At 48.3% G+C, this 18,857-nt stretch overlaps 1 protein-coding gene across 1 annotated transcript; it reads right to left on the bottom strand.

The window, feature by feature from the left end:
- Positions 1-350: 350 nt before the first annotated feature.
- Positions 351-6,824, bottom strand: LOC136493230 (recQ-mediated genome instability protein 1-like). The gene is made up of 8 exons (XM_066489296.1): positions 6,049-6,824; positions 4,613-4,783; positions 4,134-4,279; positions 2,395-2,528; positions 1,867-2,303; positions 1,568-1,678; positions 1,345-1,476; positions 351-807 (listed from the first exon to the last, which is right to left on the bottom strand). The coding sequence occupies exons 1-8, from the start codon at positions 6,799-6,801 to the stop codon at positions 643-645; spliced, it is 2,049 nt and encodes a 682-aa protein (XP_066345393.1). The 5' UTR covers positions 6,802-6,824; the 3' UTR covers positions 351-642.
- Positions 6,825-18,857: the final 12,033 nt, after the last annotated feature.

Below are 18,857 nucleotides of genomic sequence, written 5' to 3'. Positions count from 1 at the left end.
TCTAAAGGCATGAGGACACGCAACGCATAATTACATTCAGCTTTACTAACACGCAGACACAGGCGTTTAGTTCATTTACAAAAATCTACACCCTGTTCACTTGATCATTTCTGTGGCTTATAAGCCAGCTGATGCTGTTTTATTATGAAAGAAAAACACTAGTTTACAACATAAGAGCGTCAGTATTCAAACCGCAGCAAGCAAAACCGAACCGACAGCGGCCTGTAGGCGCCTGCTTGAGAGCCCTTCGGCAATGGCGTCCTGTACCACACCTGAGGGCAGCTTGAGACGCGTTGATTGCGTCCCCCCCCCCCCCCCCCCCCCCCCCCCCCCCCCCCCCCACACACACACACACACACACACACACAATGTCCAAGCCACAAGCATCACATCCAGTCCTTTCCTCGCATCAGAGTGCAGTCGCCCTCTGGACGGCAACCACTAATCGACCCATGTGTTTTGATCATTCGGCACCAAGGACGCCAGCCCGCACGGCGACAATAACCTGAACCAGACCTCGATACTGAACACACCCAACAAACAGGTGATCTATGGCCTGGCTCAAATGCATACTTGCCAATGGCCTGGCTCAAAAAAATCATTGCGATCTGCGTATCTGTTGAGGATAGAGGATGGAAACAATCATGGAGTGGTGTCCATAATATCCGGACTTTGCACGCGCTTTTGATAAGAAACTGTTTTCAGCCTTCGGAGCAGATGCCATGCAGTAGAGCTTGAGCAACTTTCATTCAGCTCACGTACGACAGGAATAGAAGAGTTTTTGTTTAACTCAATAACCATCATACCCTGTACAATCAACCAAATAAAGCTTACACACCTTTCAAACACTACAAATTGGAAATTGGCGTAGATGGTCCCAAGACTACCCCAGAACATATACAAAAGAAATTTAATGTTCAAACTCAAAATAAGTTGCCTAATTTTTACATGTATACTGTTAGATTAAGCCCTCCTAGCACAGGTGCATGCATGCTTTATGAGATGAGATTGCATTCTAGAAAGGGTTAGGAGCAGTATTTATCGAAACCAACTTCATGGGCTTACTTAGCTTGTTTAACTGGCATATTCTATAAATCCAAGTGGCTTGTACAACAAATGGAGGGCCCAAAAATCAGAAACTCATTACCCTGCCAAAACCCGAGGAATATGACTCCCCTCAAAACAAACTTCTATTTTTTTTTTCCAATTTTGAATTTCTGCCAGCTCATTTATCTGTATGTTGTATCCATCATCACATGCTATTTGCTAACTAAAGAGGAGAGAGGCGAAACTATTTTAAAAATAAAAATACAGTTGTGGACAGACAAGAACAAATAAACCAACCTCAAATTTCACCAAAAACCTCTGAAATCTTTTCAAAGTTTCTTTCACTTCACTGGGTGATGCAAACTCTAATTCACCAGAAAGAGCAGCAGTAACCTCTCCAGGAGAAAGACCAAGCATGTTATTCACAATCTATCATACAGAACAGGAATGTAACGATATGTTAATATGTACTAAGATGGAAAAAATAGGATACAGTAGTAATAGAAACAAATGTACTCACATCACTGTCAATGAAGGCCTCCGAAATGAAACTCCCATCATCTATATACACATAAAGCTCATATTTGGTGCATTGTTTATATTGAAAACTTTTGACAGAAGTGATCAAACCCTGTAGCAGTTATGCCATAAAATCAACAATTAACCACTCCCATAAATCACATAAATTTAATAAAATGAATAGAATTGGACCAACTGGAGGTATGTAGTAGATACACTTTTAAATCCATTCTTTTATTAAAAATAAAAGCAGCAGAAAGGTTTCTAAGTTTTGCAAATAAACAGTAAGGGAAAATGAACCTTGATTTTTCCTTTTATGTAGGCTTTTGTGTCCTGTTGTCTACCCCAGTTAATAAGCATGCTGTATATATATGTAAATGGTTCTTCATTTTCACCACTTAGAATGAAAGACTGTTCCATCTCATTGATCTTGCCAACATTTGGAGATTGTGCACCCTCCACAACGTTAGCAGATTGGACTCGCTGCATTTGTCCATGGACATTGTTTGCTATAATAGGAGGATCAACACATTCTTCCATGATGGTCCCTGTACTTCTTTCAATGATATGAGTGGGATCATAGTTATGGGTAGTATGCATAGAAGTTTCAGTAGTTTCCCTGGTAAGAGAAGCATATAGGCCCTGCATGTTGATTTCTTGAACAGTGTTTACTACAGGAGGGCTGACAAGCTCTTCAACCACAGTTTCTGTAGCTCCACCAACCTGGAAAGCATTACCTACACACATACATTAATTGACCATGAAACATGTAAGTGATTATCCCAAATCTGACATCCAAATGAATCCTATACAAATTCTATATGGTACCTGATCCTGTTGGATAAGAGGAATTAACTGCTCTTTGAATTGAGATCCCTTGCTCACCACCATTTGTGATATTGGTACTACATGGCCAGGCAGCTCGCGTGGCTCTTGAAGACAAAGATAATCCACCCTGTTTACTGCACAGTTCAGAGATGAAGACATGTATAATCTATATCAATATTAATTAAAGTCATGACAGACCAATCAGTGGCCCGTAAGGGACACACTAAAAAGCAAAAAGAGGGCATGCAGCACATTGAATTAAATCATGACTGACCCAACCAGTGGCCCCATAAGGGCACCTAAGCATATTATTTTATATTTTTAACAAAAAGAGAGAAAAACAATCTCTTGATCAAGAACTAGTCTCATGCACACACTCAAAGATCATGTGAGTTTGTCATGTGGGGCTATTCATATTATGACCTATGTGTTAAAAGCTAATACCATTAGAGAAGTTGTCTTAGAGCTAGTAACTGTCTCGTACTGTTAAGGGTGCCCTAAGGGACACTATTTTTTCTCGAACACGTAGACGTAGGAGAGCTAAGTATCATTATATATTAAGAAGAAGAAAAGGGGGGTCAAAAGCAAACAACAACAACACACGCATACCGCACCTCACTCAAAAAAAAACCAGTGCTCGCCTATTACAGCAAATAAATAGCAACAAGAGGAAGTGGTAGAAGAGCTAGCCTACCTAGTTGGAGATTTTGAAGAGTTGCACACTGAATCTTCGAAAGGAAGGAGGTCTGGATTAAGGTGTCATACAGAAACCAAAATGAAATCAAACGAACTACTGAGGTGATCTTCAGGGCTACAAGATCTCCTGGGCTTTGGCTAGAGACAAACCTCCAAATAAACAACCTATGGACAGAGACATTTATGATGAAGATGATGATGGAGTAACAGATGAGGAAGATTTAGACTCTCAGAATAGTAAACAATGGCTTGACATCATCAAGGGTAATGACAGAAAGGGGGTGCCAACCAGAATGAATCAGGTCCTTCAAAAAAGGCAGGTGATAAGCATGAGGGGACAGATACAATCCCCAGGGTGGAAGAGCTGGTGGTAAAGATAGTGGAAGGTTTAAAGGGGGTGTGAATTTCAGAAGGGTTAAGATGGTGAAGAGCTGTTGGCAAAGTCATTGAAGGGGTGCTGGTGTCCTACCAAGGATCGTTGATGACTTGATGTTCAGTCTTTTTTGCTGCCTAACCTTTTGCTGTCTAAAATTGCTTTGGTCACTGTGCTGCTGACCAGGGGCAGGTGGTTGCTTGCTGTCCTGTTCTTCAAAGGGTAGGCGTTTAGTGGTGGCTGTCAGCCGTCTTCATGTTAGTTAGGTCGGTGTGGATGTTTGAACTATCTCTGTAAACTGGTGTCCCCAGTTCTAAACTCTCTGATGTCAGCTTTCGATAAAGGCTGGACCAAGCGGTCTTTTATCTAAGAAAACAAGAGGGCATGCAGCGGATTGAATATATATGAACATTGAGGATTTGGTGTATAAATTTTGAAAGTATACAGCCAAAATAAATAAAACTGAAAGAAAAATTTTCACTGCACATTAAAGATCCTAAATTGAGATGTGTTTTTCAAGTGATCTAATCAATAGTCGTAAATTTAATAGGACACTAGCAGAAATTACTGTCAAGTTATTTCTTGAGCGTCCAGCCGTCCACTATGAAAGAATATACCTAGAAATGATATACCATGCATGTACAATACTTCACTAGTGTACCATATATACCTTTTGCCACGAGGTGGTTTGTTTACTTCAGAAACAAGTCTGTCACGTGCTGCTTCCAATTCGTCAACTACACCACCAAGAATATCAACAGCCTCAGGAACTAGCATAAGAAGGCCCCTCCTTGTGTGTACATTCTTTATAATAATCTGAGATACATAGAAAAATAAATGAGCTGCAGGTAAAAAAAAATAGTAAAGGAAAAATATAACTGGTGCGGAATTCCTAAGAAGGCTTTTCTTCTCAAGCAGAATTTCATTTTTTTTCTTAATTTTAAACAAGCCTTAGCAAGCTCTGACCAAAGCCTCACATGTCACATGAACCACCTTTTTATGGTTGTCCCAAAAAGAAACAGAGGATTGTCTTCAACGAAAAAGCACCTTTAAGAAATATTTGTCTCAAGTATATGTTATGGAAAAGCATTACTAATAGTAATAGGCTAAGAAATACTTTCTCTAGAATAAAGGTACAGGAAAAATAACCTTTAAACCAGCAGGAGCAAGAACTGCCAGGGCTTTGATGGGTCTGTATTCCATTCCAAATATTCTTTGTACGCCATCTGTAATTGATAGTTTTAAACATCTTTTGGGTCCTGCCGGTGCTTCACGATATCTTTCCTTTAAAGGAGCTGAAATATTAACAACTTCATCAACCTACAAAACCCAGAGATATATAGATGACACCTCATCGCAAGGAAAAAGTCATTTACTACATTGTACAAATATTAAGTAAAAATGAATGAAACATACAATGAGCATACAATAAAGGTAAAATGACGACTTTAAAATAACCTGGTAAATATATGTGGAAGTACAAAACATTTGAGTGGAATGGTGCTGTAAAGAAATGCATAGTGAAAACTTATATTCCCGCACAAGTAGCCATTTAGTTATGACAAAAAGCTAAAGAACTAGTATGGCTCTCAGTGTGAGAGATGGGTCTCTAAGTGGCTTCAAAATTATCAACGTTTTTACACTTTTGGGGTGGCAGCGATTTGCTGGTCCACCTGCAAAACGAGAAACAAAGCCTGCTTTAAGAATAAGTTGATTCGGAATTCTGCAGAAATCTTTTGTTATGCTTGTGCTCTTATGAATTACTGGTCTATATTCCAAGGAAGCTCAAGAAAAGGTGTGGATATTATACTTCAGATAGCTACAAGGATGCTGGTGCCTTCTTCAAGCAGCTTGGCGCCAATGCAGATCAAATAAGCCCACGGGGATGCTGATGATCAAACAAACTAGTGGGAGATCGTGTGCAGGCCAAGCGTCAATGTTCTCTAGAAACTTTTTTTGTGTAGAAAGAATGGTCTTGTCAGACTCGAATACTGTCAGAGTCTTCGCCGGGTGTGGCAGCTTGATAGTTGGTTGTCTTAGTAGACAGTCTGTTAGAACTTGACTTTGCATTTCAATTCTGCTCGTGTCCTGTATCTGTTGCTGTGTCTAGCGTCTGAGTCAGGTGGTAGCCTTAGCTTACAGATATAGGCCTTCATCTCTGTTTTCTTTCTAACTATTTGCTTCAACTTCTGTATTTCTGTTTGATAATGGAAATTGGAAATCCTCGGTTCAGAAAAAAAAATATGGCATTGATGAACTGAGCGGAATGTGCGGAGAACTGCCAGTGAGAGCAGTGCTTTGGATTTCATCATAAATTTGAAGATGATTTAAGCATGTAAAGTTGATTCGCCATTTTCATCAATCATCACCAATGACAAGCAAGTTAATAGCAACAAGTTGAATATTGATATAACATCTTATTTTCTCGATCAAGACATTCTCATCACCGATCAGAAGTATCCACAAACTTTTCATCAATTAAATCACACTAGGAGCATAGAAACAGTATGGATCTCAATTGCAAATAGATAAGCAGGACAAAGTATAGCGACCATTTTCCCAAATTGGATTATGCAATGTCAAACCTGAAGCACGAAGGGGCCATCAAGGAACTCAGCATGCATGCCCCCAACGCCCTCCGGCAGCACCCCGGCCCCGCATGAGTTCATGTCGGCGAAGAGGAACTGCTCGAAGCACCGCCTGGCCTGCGCCTCCGCACCACCGAGGCCGTCGAACCCGGGAATCCCCGCAGCGCAGGACTCGAGCCAGTCCGGCCGCAGAAGCAGCCCGAGTCGCCGCAGGAACTCGTCCACCGGCCGCAACCGCCCGCTCAGCGGGGACGGGTGCGGAGGCGCTGTTGAGGCTGGAGTCCGCGCCGGAGGCGGAGTCGGGGTTGGGGTTGGGATTGGGATTGGGGTCCGGGGCGCAGGCGGAGTCGGGGTTGGGGTTGGGGTCCGGGCCGGAGGTGGAGCCGGGATTGGGGTCTGGGACGGGGTAGTGATAGGAGGGGGAGCGGGAGCATTGCGCGCGGGAGGAGCCGGCGGGGAGAAGACCTCAGGGGCGTCGACGATGGGAGAGTCCCCGTCGGGGTCCACGATCTCGTCGACCTCCTCGTCGTCATCGGAGATGACGAAGGGAGCAGAGGACGGCGTGAGTGACGGGAAGGGGACTGGGAGGGGGCTGGGGTTTGGTGGCGAGGGCCGCCCGACGCTGCCGCTACCGCTGACGCCGCCGCTAGCGACGGAAGCTGAAACCGAGGCAGGGGTTGTGGTGGTGGTCATGCCCTCGCCGTCCTCCTCGTCGGAGTCGGAATGCACGATTTGGTTCCGGCGCCTCATCTTTTTCTGAAGGAAGGGTTTGATCTGGGCATCAAATGGGGGTGAGGGAAGGGTTTTGGGAGGATTTTGAGGCATTTACACGTGTACCATTATAAGCGCATTATAAGCGCGTGTTCAGTTGGCTGAATTTTGGAATTGGGGTTACTGTAGCACTTTCATTTTTATTTGGCAATTAGTGTTCAATCATAAACTAATTAGGCTTAAAACGTTCGTCTCGTAATTTCCAACAAAACTGTGTAAGAGCAAGTATAATAGCAGGCTGTAAGCCGACTAAATGCTGGGGTGGAGGAGAGAGGGGATAAGAGAGAGGAGAAGCGGGCTGTAAGTTTACAGCCAGCTTGGGCACAAGAACCAAGAAAGTCTGTGAGAGAGACAAGTGGACCATGTATTAACTGTAAAGAGCCAACTACTATATGAGTGGGCTGAGAGAAGGCTGCAAGGAACCTTACAGCCAGCAAGCTGGCTGTATTATTAGCCTTGCTCTAATTAGTTTTTTTTCGTCTATATTTAATGCTCCATGCACGTATCGCAAGATTCGATGTGATGGCCACTGTAGCACTTTTTGGGAAAAAATTTTGGAACTAAACAAGGGCTAAAAGACTGTAATAACATGTAAGCCATTAAAAAGTTTATGTGGTCACACGTCGCACAAGCCAAAACTTTTTTTTTGTCGCCCACGCCATTCCGTCCAATTTTCATTGTTTAGCTGCCCTGACATGTGGACCTGTCAGTAAAGATGTCCAAAATACCCCGCCCCCTCTATACCTTATCCTCTCCTTCCTCTTCTCCCTCACCCGATCCACATGGCTGCCTGTAGCATCCTCTCGCGCCATCCTCCACCCAGCAAGGCCATGTCCCTGCCTCGTGCTAGCCCACCCCGGCTGTCTCCTCTCGCGCCGCCCTTCGCCGACTGCTTCTCGTCGAGCCACGCCGCTGCCTCGCCGTCCCTTGCTCGCGCCGCAGCCCTGCTCGCTCTGGTCGTCGTCTGCTGGAGCCGCCGCCACCTGCTTGAGCCGCACCCCTGCTCGCTTATGCCATCATTTCTATTGCGGGTGTGTCCTTCTTCTTCAATAAACGCAGCGGTAGGGGATCGAGCTCGGCTTGCCAAATCTCGACTGGTGGCAGCCAGCGGTCGCGGGGCGTGAGGCCGTTGCGGTGGCGCGGCAGTAGGCCGCACCCGCGAGGGCCTCAGCTCACATTGCGACGGCCGTGGCCTCTTGGCCACGCGAGCCTGGGGCACGGCGGAGAGCAGACCAATGGCGGCCTAGGGTGTTTCCGGCATTGGTGGTGAACAAGAACGGAGAGCGGCGCACGCGCGGGGAGATGGGGAAGGCGAGGGAGTAGCCAGTTAGGGTGGAGGAGGCTTGGAGGAGCGAGCTCTCGGTGGTGCACTGGCTGCGGCCAGCGGCGGCGTTCGTTGGCCCTTGACGTCACCCAGCTCGGCGAGCTTGCGCCGTGCATGGAGGACGACGCGGCGGATGTGACAGCGGGGCTGGTTTGGCGCTGCGGCTGAGAAGATACTCCAGATCAAGAAAGCCTAAGGAGAGGTGAAATCCAAGTGCCTGGCTAGCTGGCTGGCGTGGGTATTGCAAGGCAGCGTCAGGCCATTGTGGATGGGCTAAGGGACAGTGTGCTTGCCTTCTCAAAGAAGGTTCCAGGCACCACAGCCAAGGACATCATGGACATGGTCCTGGTCACCCAGTAGTCCAGTACTTCGACACCATGAAGGAGATTGGGGCCTCCTCCAAGTCCTCTTCAGTGTTTATCCCCCATGGTCCTAGAGCTGTCAAGGATGTAGCGGCGTAGATAAGAGATGGCCTCCTATAGGCTAATCTATAGTGAGAGGATCCTCAGCAAAAAGGATTGATTCTGATTCGCAAAGCAGTACAGAGGGCATCGGTCCTATGGTGCTAAAATGTGCTAATATAAAGCAAAACTTGCTTGGTTTGTAAAAGCATAGTAGGCTTTACTATACTTGTGAGTGAGCCTGGGTATCCAAACCCGTCTACTATTTGGTGATCTTCTATGTTGTATGTGGATAATCCTTTGGGTTAGACACCCGAGTAGGCATCTTGGAATCTCATTTGCGGCATATTTCACTTTGATTCGGTGTTGGAATCTCATTTGTGACCAACAAAGTTGTCATTCGGTTCGGGTCATTTGAGCAGTCATGGACCTTATATTTGAACTTCTACCATGTATGGAGATCTCATGTATGTCATTCCAATATGTGTTGACTACTTATGTGCTGAAATGTGTTGAAATTTTGTCAAAATTCAGTCAAAACTCTGTCAAAATTCAGTCAAAATTATGTCCACAATTCTATTAAAATTCTGTATAAAATTGGTCACAAAAGACAGAGCACACATGACACAGTATATGACACAAGTCACTAGTGAGTACTTCCATTCATTCATTTCAGCACACAAGTGCTACAAGTACAGAAAACACACTCATCACCCACTCTTTACAATTCTATACAAATTGGTCACTACTAGAAGTGCACAAACAAATATCAAGTATTTCAGCAAGAACACAATCTCTCCCATCGAACTGATGCTCCCATCCATTTGGGCGGCGCCGAAGTGGAGCGGTGATGGCTGGGAGCTACTACAGCGTGGGGGGTAGGGCTGCGCCTGTAGAGGATGGGGAGACGTGGGGCGGGCCTGTGCCAACAGGGGAGAGGGAGGCGTGGGGGCAGCCCTGTGCCGGCAGGAGAGGGGGAGGCGTGCAGCAGCCCTACGCCGGCAGAGGATGGGGGAGGCTTGAAGGCAGGCCTGAGAGGAGGACGGCGCTGGGGATGGAGCGGCGCTGCCCGTCGGTTGGTTGTGGGAGGGGAGGGAGTAACGGGAGACCAAAGTGTTCCAGGGCCGATCCGTTTTCTTTGTCGATCCGTTTTGATGAAGAACGGTAGGTAGGGGTAGAAGTGGAAGGACTGATCTTCTTTTTTTCCACAAATTAAAACTCCCCAAATGGCAATCCAGCGGGTTACACCAGGTTCATAATGTCAAATGAGCGAAACCACTTTGCGGGATGGTGAAAGTGCGAAACTAGTTTTTGATGATGGGTGAAATGCCAAAATCTCCTGGAGATGGTTTTGTTTATTTTCTGATTTCAGAATAAATATATCTAAGTGGGTCGGGAGGCATTGATTGCGAGGTGTGCTGACGAAAGAAGCTGCTATCTAGTTTCAGCTCAATTAGCAAAGCCTAACATCTGGGTTGTGAACTGTCTAGGAAGTCAAATGTTTTTCCTTTTTTTCTTGGTGGGAACAATTAGATAAGGGTTGAGCTAATTTTGAGCTTTTCCCACCTACGTGTTGGTACAGATGTTAACAACTTTGTTCGAAGCATAAGCATTTTTTTATAAGTTTAGATTAGACAAAACTCCGGGTTGTCATACACAAAAATATCTTATGGGACACCTCTAGCTCCTAACTTAGGCCGCTTTGGAACGCAGCAATTTCACACAAATCAGCTCATTTTTATAAGAACAACGCAGAAAAATTTCTCATGTTCCAAAGAGAGCCTTTAGACATGGTTATCCATGTGCACAGTTTTCTTGACATCCATGAAGGCAATAACATGTGGTTTTGTGTAAATCTGTTGGGAGTACTTGAGCCGAGCTTCTATTTAGACCACAACAACACTATATACAACATTTGAATAGCTACGAGGACGTGCTTTGTTCGTTACCAAAACATGCCAAAGGTTGCCACAGCTTATAATGCCTAAGATTAGTCTATGTTTGCTTGGTGACCAGGCATGTGGCATGTCCAACTTTGCCTAGCGTTGCTCAGTTCATTTTCTGCGACATATATCTAGCCAGGAGTCTAGTTTGAGGGCCACCTTGGTCGCACATCCTTTGCGCCACGAGTCTGGGTTGTGCCATAAGTGTGGCGGAAAAAGCATGCTTCGTACATTCGTCAAGAATCAACGTAGGAATACACAATGAAGGATGCCACACTTTCGACACACCTAAGGCATGGCAATAAAGCAAATGTACATCATGCGCAGTTTAGACATGGTGCATTGTAGTTACGAGTCAAATAGGCCCTAAATTTAGCCCACCTTACTTGCAGCATGGATTGAAGTTTGGTGTGACATGTTATGTTATGGTATTAAACCACAAACAGCCACAAGCATGCACACTTGTTGGTGTTTCATAAACCGGACTAGTAAACTTTACGATTGCTGCACTGCTCTAGGAAGATGATGGTAGCATCTAAAAGACTTGAGGATTTATACTGGTTTAGGCCAGGGACCTACGTCCAGTCTCAGAGATGATCGAGTGTGTGTTCCTCGCTTAAATGCTCTAAAGTTCTTACAATGGGGGGTGCAAGAATGGTGGAAGAGGTAGGAGAACCTAAGCTAGGCAAAGGACTACCCTAAGGGAAGCTTCAGGAGCCCTACTATGATAAAGGATGAGTAAATGAGTAGAGGACTCAGAATGTCTAGAAATGGTTCCCTGGCTGCCCTTATATAGTGTTTGGGGCTAGGGCGCATACAAAGCAGGAGGTTCTCCCGGTCGAAGGGTCGTGAGCCTAAGGGAGGTCCTAGCTAACTTGGCTTGCAAGCTACGCCATCTTATAGAGAACATCCAGGCGTGGCTATCATCATCACCTTATGGCCATGTCGCATCAGGGTGTGGTATGGTGCCTACTGTGCTGGCCGTGGCGGCACTATAGGCACGGTGGCAGTTCGCTAGCTGTCCTATGCGACATGATCTCCACCGTGGTCTTTGTCCTTGTCTCCTGGTTTCCTAGGGCCCTATGGGGGGTATGACCCCAGATACTTATGGCAGACCACATGGGCTTCACTCCCAAAGGTGGCCCAGCCCACAAGACAAAGCCTTGTGGGGCACGACACTGCTCGGCGTGTCCCGCAAGACACTAGGAAGATATCCTGAAGATACTATGAGATCTGTTAGGATATGTATGATCCCATGATTTCTGTAATCTATTATTACTTTCCGGTTATCTCCTAAATCTAACCGACTTGTAACTCTGCCCCCGGACTATATAAGGTGGGCAGGGACCCCCTCCAAACACACGCAATATTATACGATAGCCAATACAATCCAACAGACCATAGGAGTAGGGTATTACATCACGCTGATGGTCCGAACCTGTCTAACTCTTGTGTCTCTATTGCCTTCTTGTTCTTGATTACATGCATCTCTGTCGATCAATCTACCTTCATAGGATATCCCTCGGAGGACTATCGATGATATTATATCGACAGTTGGCGCGCCAGGTAGGGGTGTGCATGTTGTTTCCATATCGAACAAGATGGTACATTTTGTAGGCTCTTCGTTCCTCCCACAGCCTGGCCAGATCTTCATGGTTGGATCAATGTCCTAGATCATCAACGCTGATGGAGTCGAAGAGCTCATCGAGCCAATGTAGATCAATACTGTGCCGATCACCCCAACACCTGCGACTGTAGATCCAATCTTAGAATCACCTCCGAGGTCATCTTCGTCGATGATTCACCGCTCGCTCCCCCGCTACCCAAGGAGACAGATCAACAACGACGATATGATTGCATCCATCGATCAGGTTGGCCAGAAGCTCATCGATTGCCTCTCCATCGTAGAATCAGCTCTGACCACTCTGGTCCAGCGCCAACCCCCTCCGATCTAGATCTATCAAAGGCTGATCGGGAAACTTCAGGGGTTATGGCCCTACCCTTTGAGCTCACCAGCATCATCGCTGCCTATCAGGATGCCCTAAGGGGCAAATTCGCCGACCAGGTTGGAGATATCCATCCTCTTGCCGACCAGATTGCTGACCAACTCTTGCTAGCTGTCAACATGCTACACGTTAGCCGATGCCCTGAAGCATCCCTCTAAACCATCCTAGAGGAAAATCCAGACTCTGAGTCCCAGCGCTCTACGGAGACTATCGCCGAAACCACCGATGTACAACCTCCTTTCCCTCCCTTCTGTAGAGGTGGAATTTTCAACGTCAGCGTCGATAGCCCCCCACAGGATGGGGAAACCGAGGAGGACCGCGCCACCTGCATCAATAGGAACACCAACCATGCGCAGCACCGAGCAAACAAAGCTACCCTTGTGCTAGCCAAGGCTGCTCGCAACGATCAGCTCGACTCACAAGGAAGGCCGCGCCAACTCCAATGCAACCTCGATGACAAATTTGTCTATGTTGATGGCCACGACATCTATAAGACCCCAAGTGCCAACTTGGTTGTGGCCGCCAATGAGCTCGCCCAGCTTCCGTAAACACTAGATGTGGGGGTATGGCCCCCAAGACGTGGGCCGCACCGTCGGAGGTGGCCCGGCCCACAAGATCAAGGCATGCACGGCGCTACTCGGCGTGCACCGCAAGACATTGTATAGTACCAAATAGGATACTTTACGTGTAACCCTACCCCTCCAGAGTATATAAGGAGAGGCAGGGGTCCTCTACTCGACATCATATATTCAATACAATACACCAAAGACACAGGACGTAGGGTATTACGTCGATCAGACGGCCCGAACCTGTTTAGATCGCTATCTCTGCGCCTTGTGTCACCATCTGGTTCCTGATTACGCGCATCCCCACCGACAAATCTACCATCGTGGGATACCCCTCGGTGGACTGCCGATGATATTCTGTCGATAGTTGGCGCGCCAGGTAGGGGTGTGCGCTTGATCCATGGTGAGCAAGATGGACCTCAAATCAACAGCGTGTTCTCGTCATCAATCTCATGGAGATCCAAGCCAGTCCATGACGACAATTCATCGCTGCTACACCAGCCCCTGCGACAGTAGATCCGATCTCAGAACCACCTTCGAGGTCGTCTTCACCAACAACTCGCCGCCGTTGCCCTCATCAGCCCTCGTCGATGACTCGCCGCTGCTGCCCTCATCGATGACTCACCACCGCTGCCCTCGTCGATGACTCGCCGCCGCTGCCCTCAGTGGCCTTCGCTGACATCTTTCGCCGATGTCCCTCGCTGTCGACTCATCGTCACCGCTCGACGGCCTTCGCCGACATCTTTCACCGACATCCCTCGCCGTTGACTCATCGTCACTGCTCGGTGGCCTTCGCCGACATCTTTCGTCGACGTTCGTCGACTCGTCGTCACCGCTCGGCGGCCTTCGCCGACATCTTTCGCCGACACCCCTCGCCATTGTCTTGTCATCATTACTCGGTGGCCCTCACCGACATCCCTCGTTGCCACCGAGCTACAAGCAAGCTGCCCGTGTCGCCGACCAGATAACGCCATACGCCGCTGACCCGACATTCTATCTAAAAGCTAAGTCACGTTTTAATATTCTTCTAAATATTCTCCAATCTCCATATATTGTCATAATATTTCTCTAAACTGTTTTCTCCATGTTTGCTCTCCAAACGATTTTTCAAACCCCCGAACAGCCGCGTTGATGCTCGGACGCCTCCAGAGATGGCCTTGTCTCCGGCTCCTCCCTACACGTGCTACGGGCTCCACGCTCTGCGTTATGGGTGGTCGGCAGTGGCTCCTTGGTCATGCCTGTTCCTCCTACACGTGCACGGGCTCCGCGCTCGACGTTATGGACTATGGGCTAGCTAGGGCTAGAGACTCAGCTACACACTAACTGTTCGGGCGGTTTATATTAAACATAAATATATTTTCACGCCAACTGATCACCGAACTGCATACGTCGTTTCATCACCATTGCTGATTTTTCTCTGGAGTTTATTTATTTTTACATCATGTACTACCCGTTCTACATGTTTGTATTGCAGGATCATCGTCCAGGTGATCGGACCAGCTGGTGATCGGACTTCTCCACCGATCAACTGGTCGGACCGCTTGGTTCATGGACTCCGTCACCGACCAGTTGATCGGACTGTTCACCGCTCGTGCTTCATCGCTAGCTACGCCGGTTACTCCTCGGCCCTCGGATTCTTTGTGCTCAAGGACTAAGTGGGCACACTTCACCGCACGGACATCGTCAGCTACGTCGGTGCTCGGACCTCGCCGCCTACGCCAAGTACTCCTCGGTGCTCGGACATCACCGCCTACACCGGGGACTCCTCGGTGCTTAGACCTCGCTGCCTATGCCGAGGACTCCTCGCTCCTCGGTGCTCGGTCATCGACAGCAACGCCGAGGACTCCTCGCTCCTCGGTGCTCGGTCATCGCCAGCGACGCTGAGGACTCCTCGGTGCTCGGTCATCGACAGCGACATCGGAGACTCCTCGCTCCTCGGTGCTCGGTCATCGCCAGCGACACCAGGGATTCCTCGCTCCTCGGTGCTCGGTCATCGCCAGCGACGCCGGGGACTCCTCGCTCCTCAGTGCTTGGTCATTGATAGTGATGCCGGGGACTCCTCGCTCCTCGGTGCTCGGTCATCGCCAGCGACGCCGGGGACTCCTCACTCCTCGGTGCTCGGTCATCGCCAGTGACGTCGGAGACTCCTCGGTGCTCAGACATCGCCGCGTACGCTAGGGACTCCTCGCTCCTCGGTGCTCGGTCATCGCCGCCAACGCCGGGGACTCCTCGCTCCTTGGTGCTCGGTCATCGCCAGCGACGTCGGGGACTCCTCGGTGCTCGGACATCACCGCCTACGCCGGGGACTCCTCACTCCTCGGTGCTCGGTCATCGCCAGCGACGCCGAGGACTCACTTGCTGCTCGGATCTTGCTACGTCTCGTCGGTGTGCTATCAAGCTGCTCCATGCTGTTCAGATCAGGGTGCTGATCTTGGGCAGCATGTCTGGGGTCTTTGATACGCGCATGTCAGACAACATCGGCAAGCTTTCAGACTTCTTTGACCCTGCTACAAGATTCATTCTTTATCTTCCAGCAGGCTCGGGGACTAAGTGGGCACACTTCACCTTGCGGTGAATGTGCTTGTTCTCATCTCGAGGCTACGCCCGGGGACTGGCTGCCTGCTCGGCTAGTCTTCTACTTTATGACCCTAGCACCACGTGACTGTGTCACCTACTGTCAGGCTCGGGGACTAACTGTGAGGGTATGGCCCCCAAGACGTGGGCCGCACCGTCAGAGGTGGCCCGGCCCACAAGATCAAGGCGTGCACGGCGCTGCTCGGCATACACCGCAAGACATTGTATAGTACCAAATAGGATACTTTACGTGTAACCCTGCCCCTCCAGAGTATATAAGGAGAGGCAGGGGTCCTCTACTCGACATCATATATTCAATACAATACACCAAAGACACAGGACATAGGGTATTACGTCGATTAGACGGCCCGAACCTGTTTAGATCGCTATCTCTACGCCTTGTGTCACCATCTGGTTCCTGATTACACGCATCCCCACCGACAAATCTACCATCGCAGGATACCCCTCGGTGGACTGCCGACGATATTCTGTCGACACTAGAGGTCGCCAAGGTCGTCGCCATGCTTAAAGTGGCACACTGCCAGGTCAATGAGATCTGCCAGGATCAGAGACCTTCATACTCGATGAGCTCGAGTCACCGATCCGCCGCCCTAGATCTAATCACCGCCCTAGCAGGAGCCACTTCGCCGACTAGCATCATGATGATGCACAACCTCTCCAAGGGGAGCTATGGGCAACTGCATCGACTACCCTCGCCAACACGACCAGCAAGTCGACTAGGACGTTCGAGCGCACCTCAACAATCTCTGAGACACGCGACGACGTATCGACGAGCGTTGTTTCTCTCACCATGAAGAAGAAGTACACCACCATTAAGAATGCAAGCAAGAGTTTGGTAATCCAGACTCGGCCCTCTAGCCACTAAACATCGGCAACGCCACAGATCACGACAACGACGATCCCGAATGGCCCCAAGCATTCACGAGGGCACTCCGAACACTCCAGTGGCCCTATGGTTTCAAAATCACCAGGGTCGAGCCCTACGAAGGATGGATGAACCCCACATAGTGGCTGCAAGGTTATGCCACTGTTATGCACATCGCCGAGGGAGATACCAGCGTCATGGCGAACTATCTTCCCGTCATGCTCATGTCAACTGCGATGAACTGGTTCATGAGCCTCGCCCTAGACTCCATCGGATCCTAGGAAGAGCTGAAGATGGTCTTCACCAATAATTACATGGCTACATGTCCTTAGCCGGGGACCAAGCACGATCTGAACCGCATCTACCAGAAGCTGTCCGAGCTCCTCCGTAGCTACATCAGATGCTTTTTTGAGATAAGGAATTCTATTCCTAACATCACGGAAGCTAAGATCATCACTACCTTCGTTCGAGGACTCCATCACCACGACCTCCGCTCCAAGTTCAATCGCAAGCCACCTAAGGGGATCAACGAGATGATAACAACCGCCGATCAATACACCGATGCTGAAGAGGCCTAAGTACGCTTCAACGAGGATGTAGGCACTCATCGCCCAACTCACCATAGCGACGAGTGACCCAACGACCGACGCCACAGCGACCACCATAGTTACCATCGGGATAGTGGCCGTGATCGGCCAGAAGGGTTCAAATCTAGTCAATATCGCTGCCGCCGACCATACCACATCATCGCGGCCATTGACAAACCTCACACCAAGCGCAACTATAATGAGCAGTACAAGAAGATCCTCAAAGGCCCGTGCCCTCTCACAAAAATAGCAAGCATAAGACGAAGGACTGCCTCGGCTTGGATAAGGAATTCTAGGCTAAAAAGCTGGATGACGACAACAACGATAGAGCCGGAGGCCACCGACCACCTAGAGGCAACAACATCGCCTTCTAGGATCATGACAAAGTGGTCACCACCATCTTTGGGGCCTTGCTGCCGCTGAGAGTATAAGATATCAGAAGCTCACCGCCCGCCGGGTGCTCGCCATCAATGCGGAAGACATCATCGCCAACCCCAGCTATTGCCCCTAGTCCAAGGTCCCCATCACCTTCAATAGGGCCAACCAGTGGGTGGACATCCCTTACATAGGGTGTTTCCCCCTTGTCCTTGATGCAACCGTCCATAAAGTGCTTTTTAGAAAAGTGCTCGTCGACGGTGGGAGCGCTCTGAACCTCCTCTTCGTCGGAGCCCTAAAGGAGCTAGGGCTTGGGATAGGAGACCTCACACCCTCCAACTCCTCCTTCTAGGGTGTGGTACCTTGCAAGGCATCCAAACCACTTGGAGAGATCACCCTCCCGGTACAGTTCACCACGGCTAGCAACTACCGTGTCAAGCTCATCAACTTCTATGTCGCTGACTTCAACACTACCTACCACGCAATACTTGGTCGGCCAGCTCTAGCCAACTTCATGGCCATACCATACTATGCCTATCTGGTGCTGAAGGTGCCTTTGCCTATAGGAGTCCTGGCCCTGCGGGCCAACCTCTCCATCGCCTACGCCTATGAGATAGAAAGTCTCGCCCTCGCTGAAGCCACCGACCGCTCCATCCAGATGGCTAGCATGGTCACCAACCTCTCCAGCCACATGCTAGGGGTACCACGAGAGAAGATCGAGCACTCCTTGAATGTCTCGCCGATTGCCAAATCGATCAAGTAGAAACTCCAACGATTCATGCCAAACAAGAAGGAGGCTATTAGGGTAGAAATAAAATGGCTCTTAGCTACCAGATTTATTAAAGAAGTGTATGAAAGGTCCTAATATGGCTAGAGGGGGGTGAATAGCCTATTTAAAAATCTACAAATCAACTAGAGCAATTTGATTAGTATGACAAATAGCGTAATGCAAACTTGCTCTAGCTCTACAAGGGTTGCAAGCCACCTATCCAACAATTCTAGTTGCAATGATTACTTAGGCACACAACTTTCAATGTAATTACTCACTAAGAGCTCTCAATCTTGCTACTCTAAAGAGCTCAACTAGATGAACGTAAATAATAAAGCAAGCTCTCAATTCTAATTACACTAAAGAGCTTGTATCAACTAGTTTGCAAGAATGTAAATAAGTGAGTAGGGTGATTATACCGACGTGTAGGGGATGAACCAATCACAAGATGAATATATAGCCAATCACTGGGAGAATGCCAAAGACAAGAGACAATCGATTTTCTCCCGAGGTTCACGTGCTTGCCAACACGCTACGTCCCCATTGTGTCGACCAACACTTGGTGGTTCGGTGGCTAAGAGGTGTTTCACAAACCTCGTCCACA

Source organism: Miscanthus floridulus, chromosome 11 (assembly GCF_019320115.1).
Source record: "Miscanthus floridulus cultivar M001 chromosome 11, ASM1932011v1, whole genome shotgun sequence".
Lineage (NCBI taxonomy): Eukaryota > Viridiplantae > Streptophyta > Magnoliopsida > Poales > Poaceae > Miscanthus > Miscanthus floridulus.
Note: the sequence above shows the minus strand (reverse complement) of the source record. Positions and strands in the feature narration are given on the sequence as shown.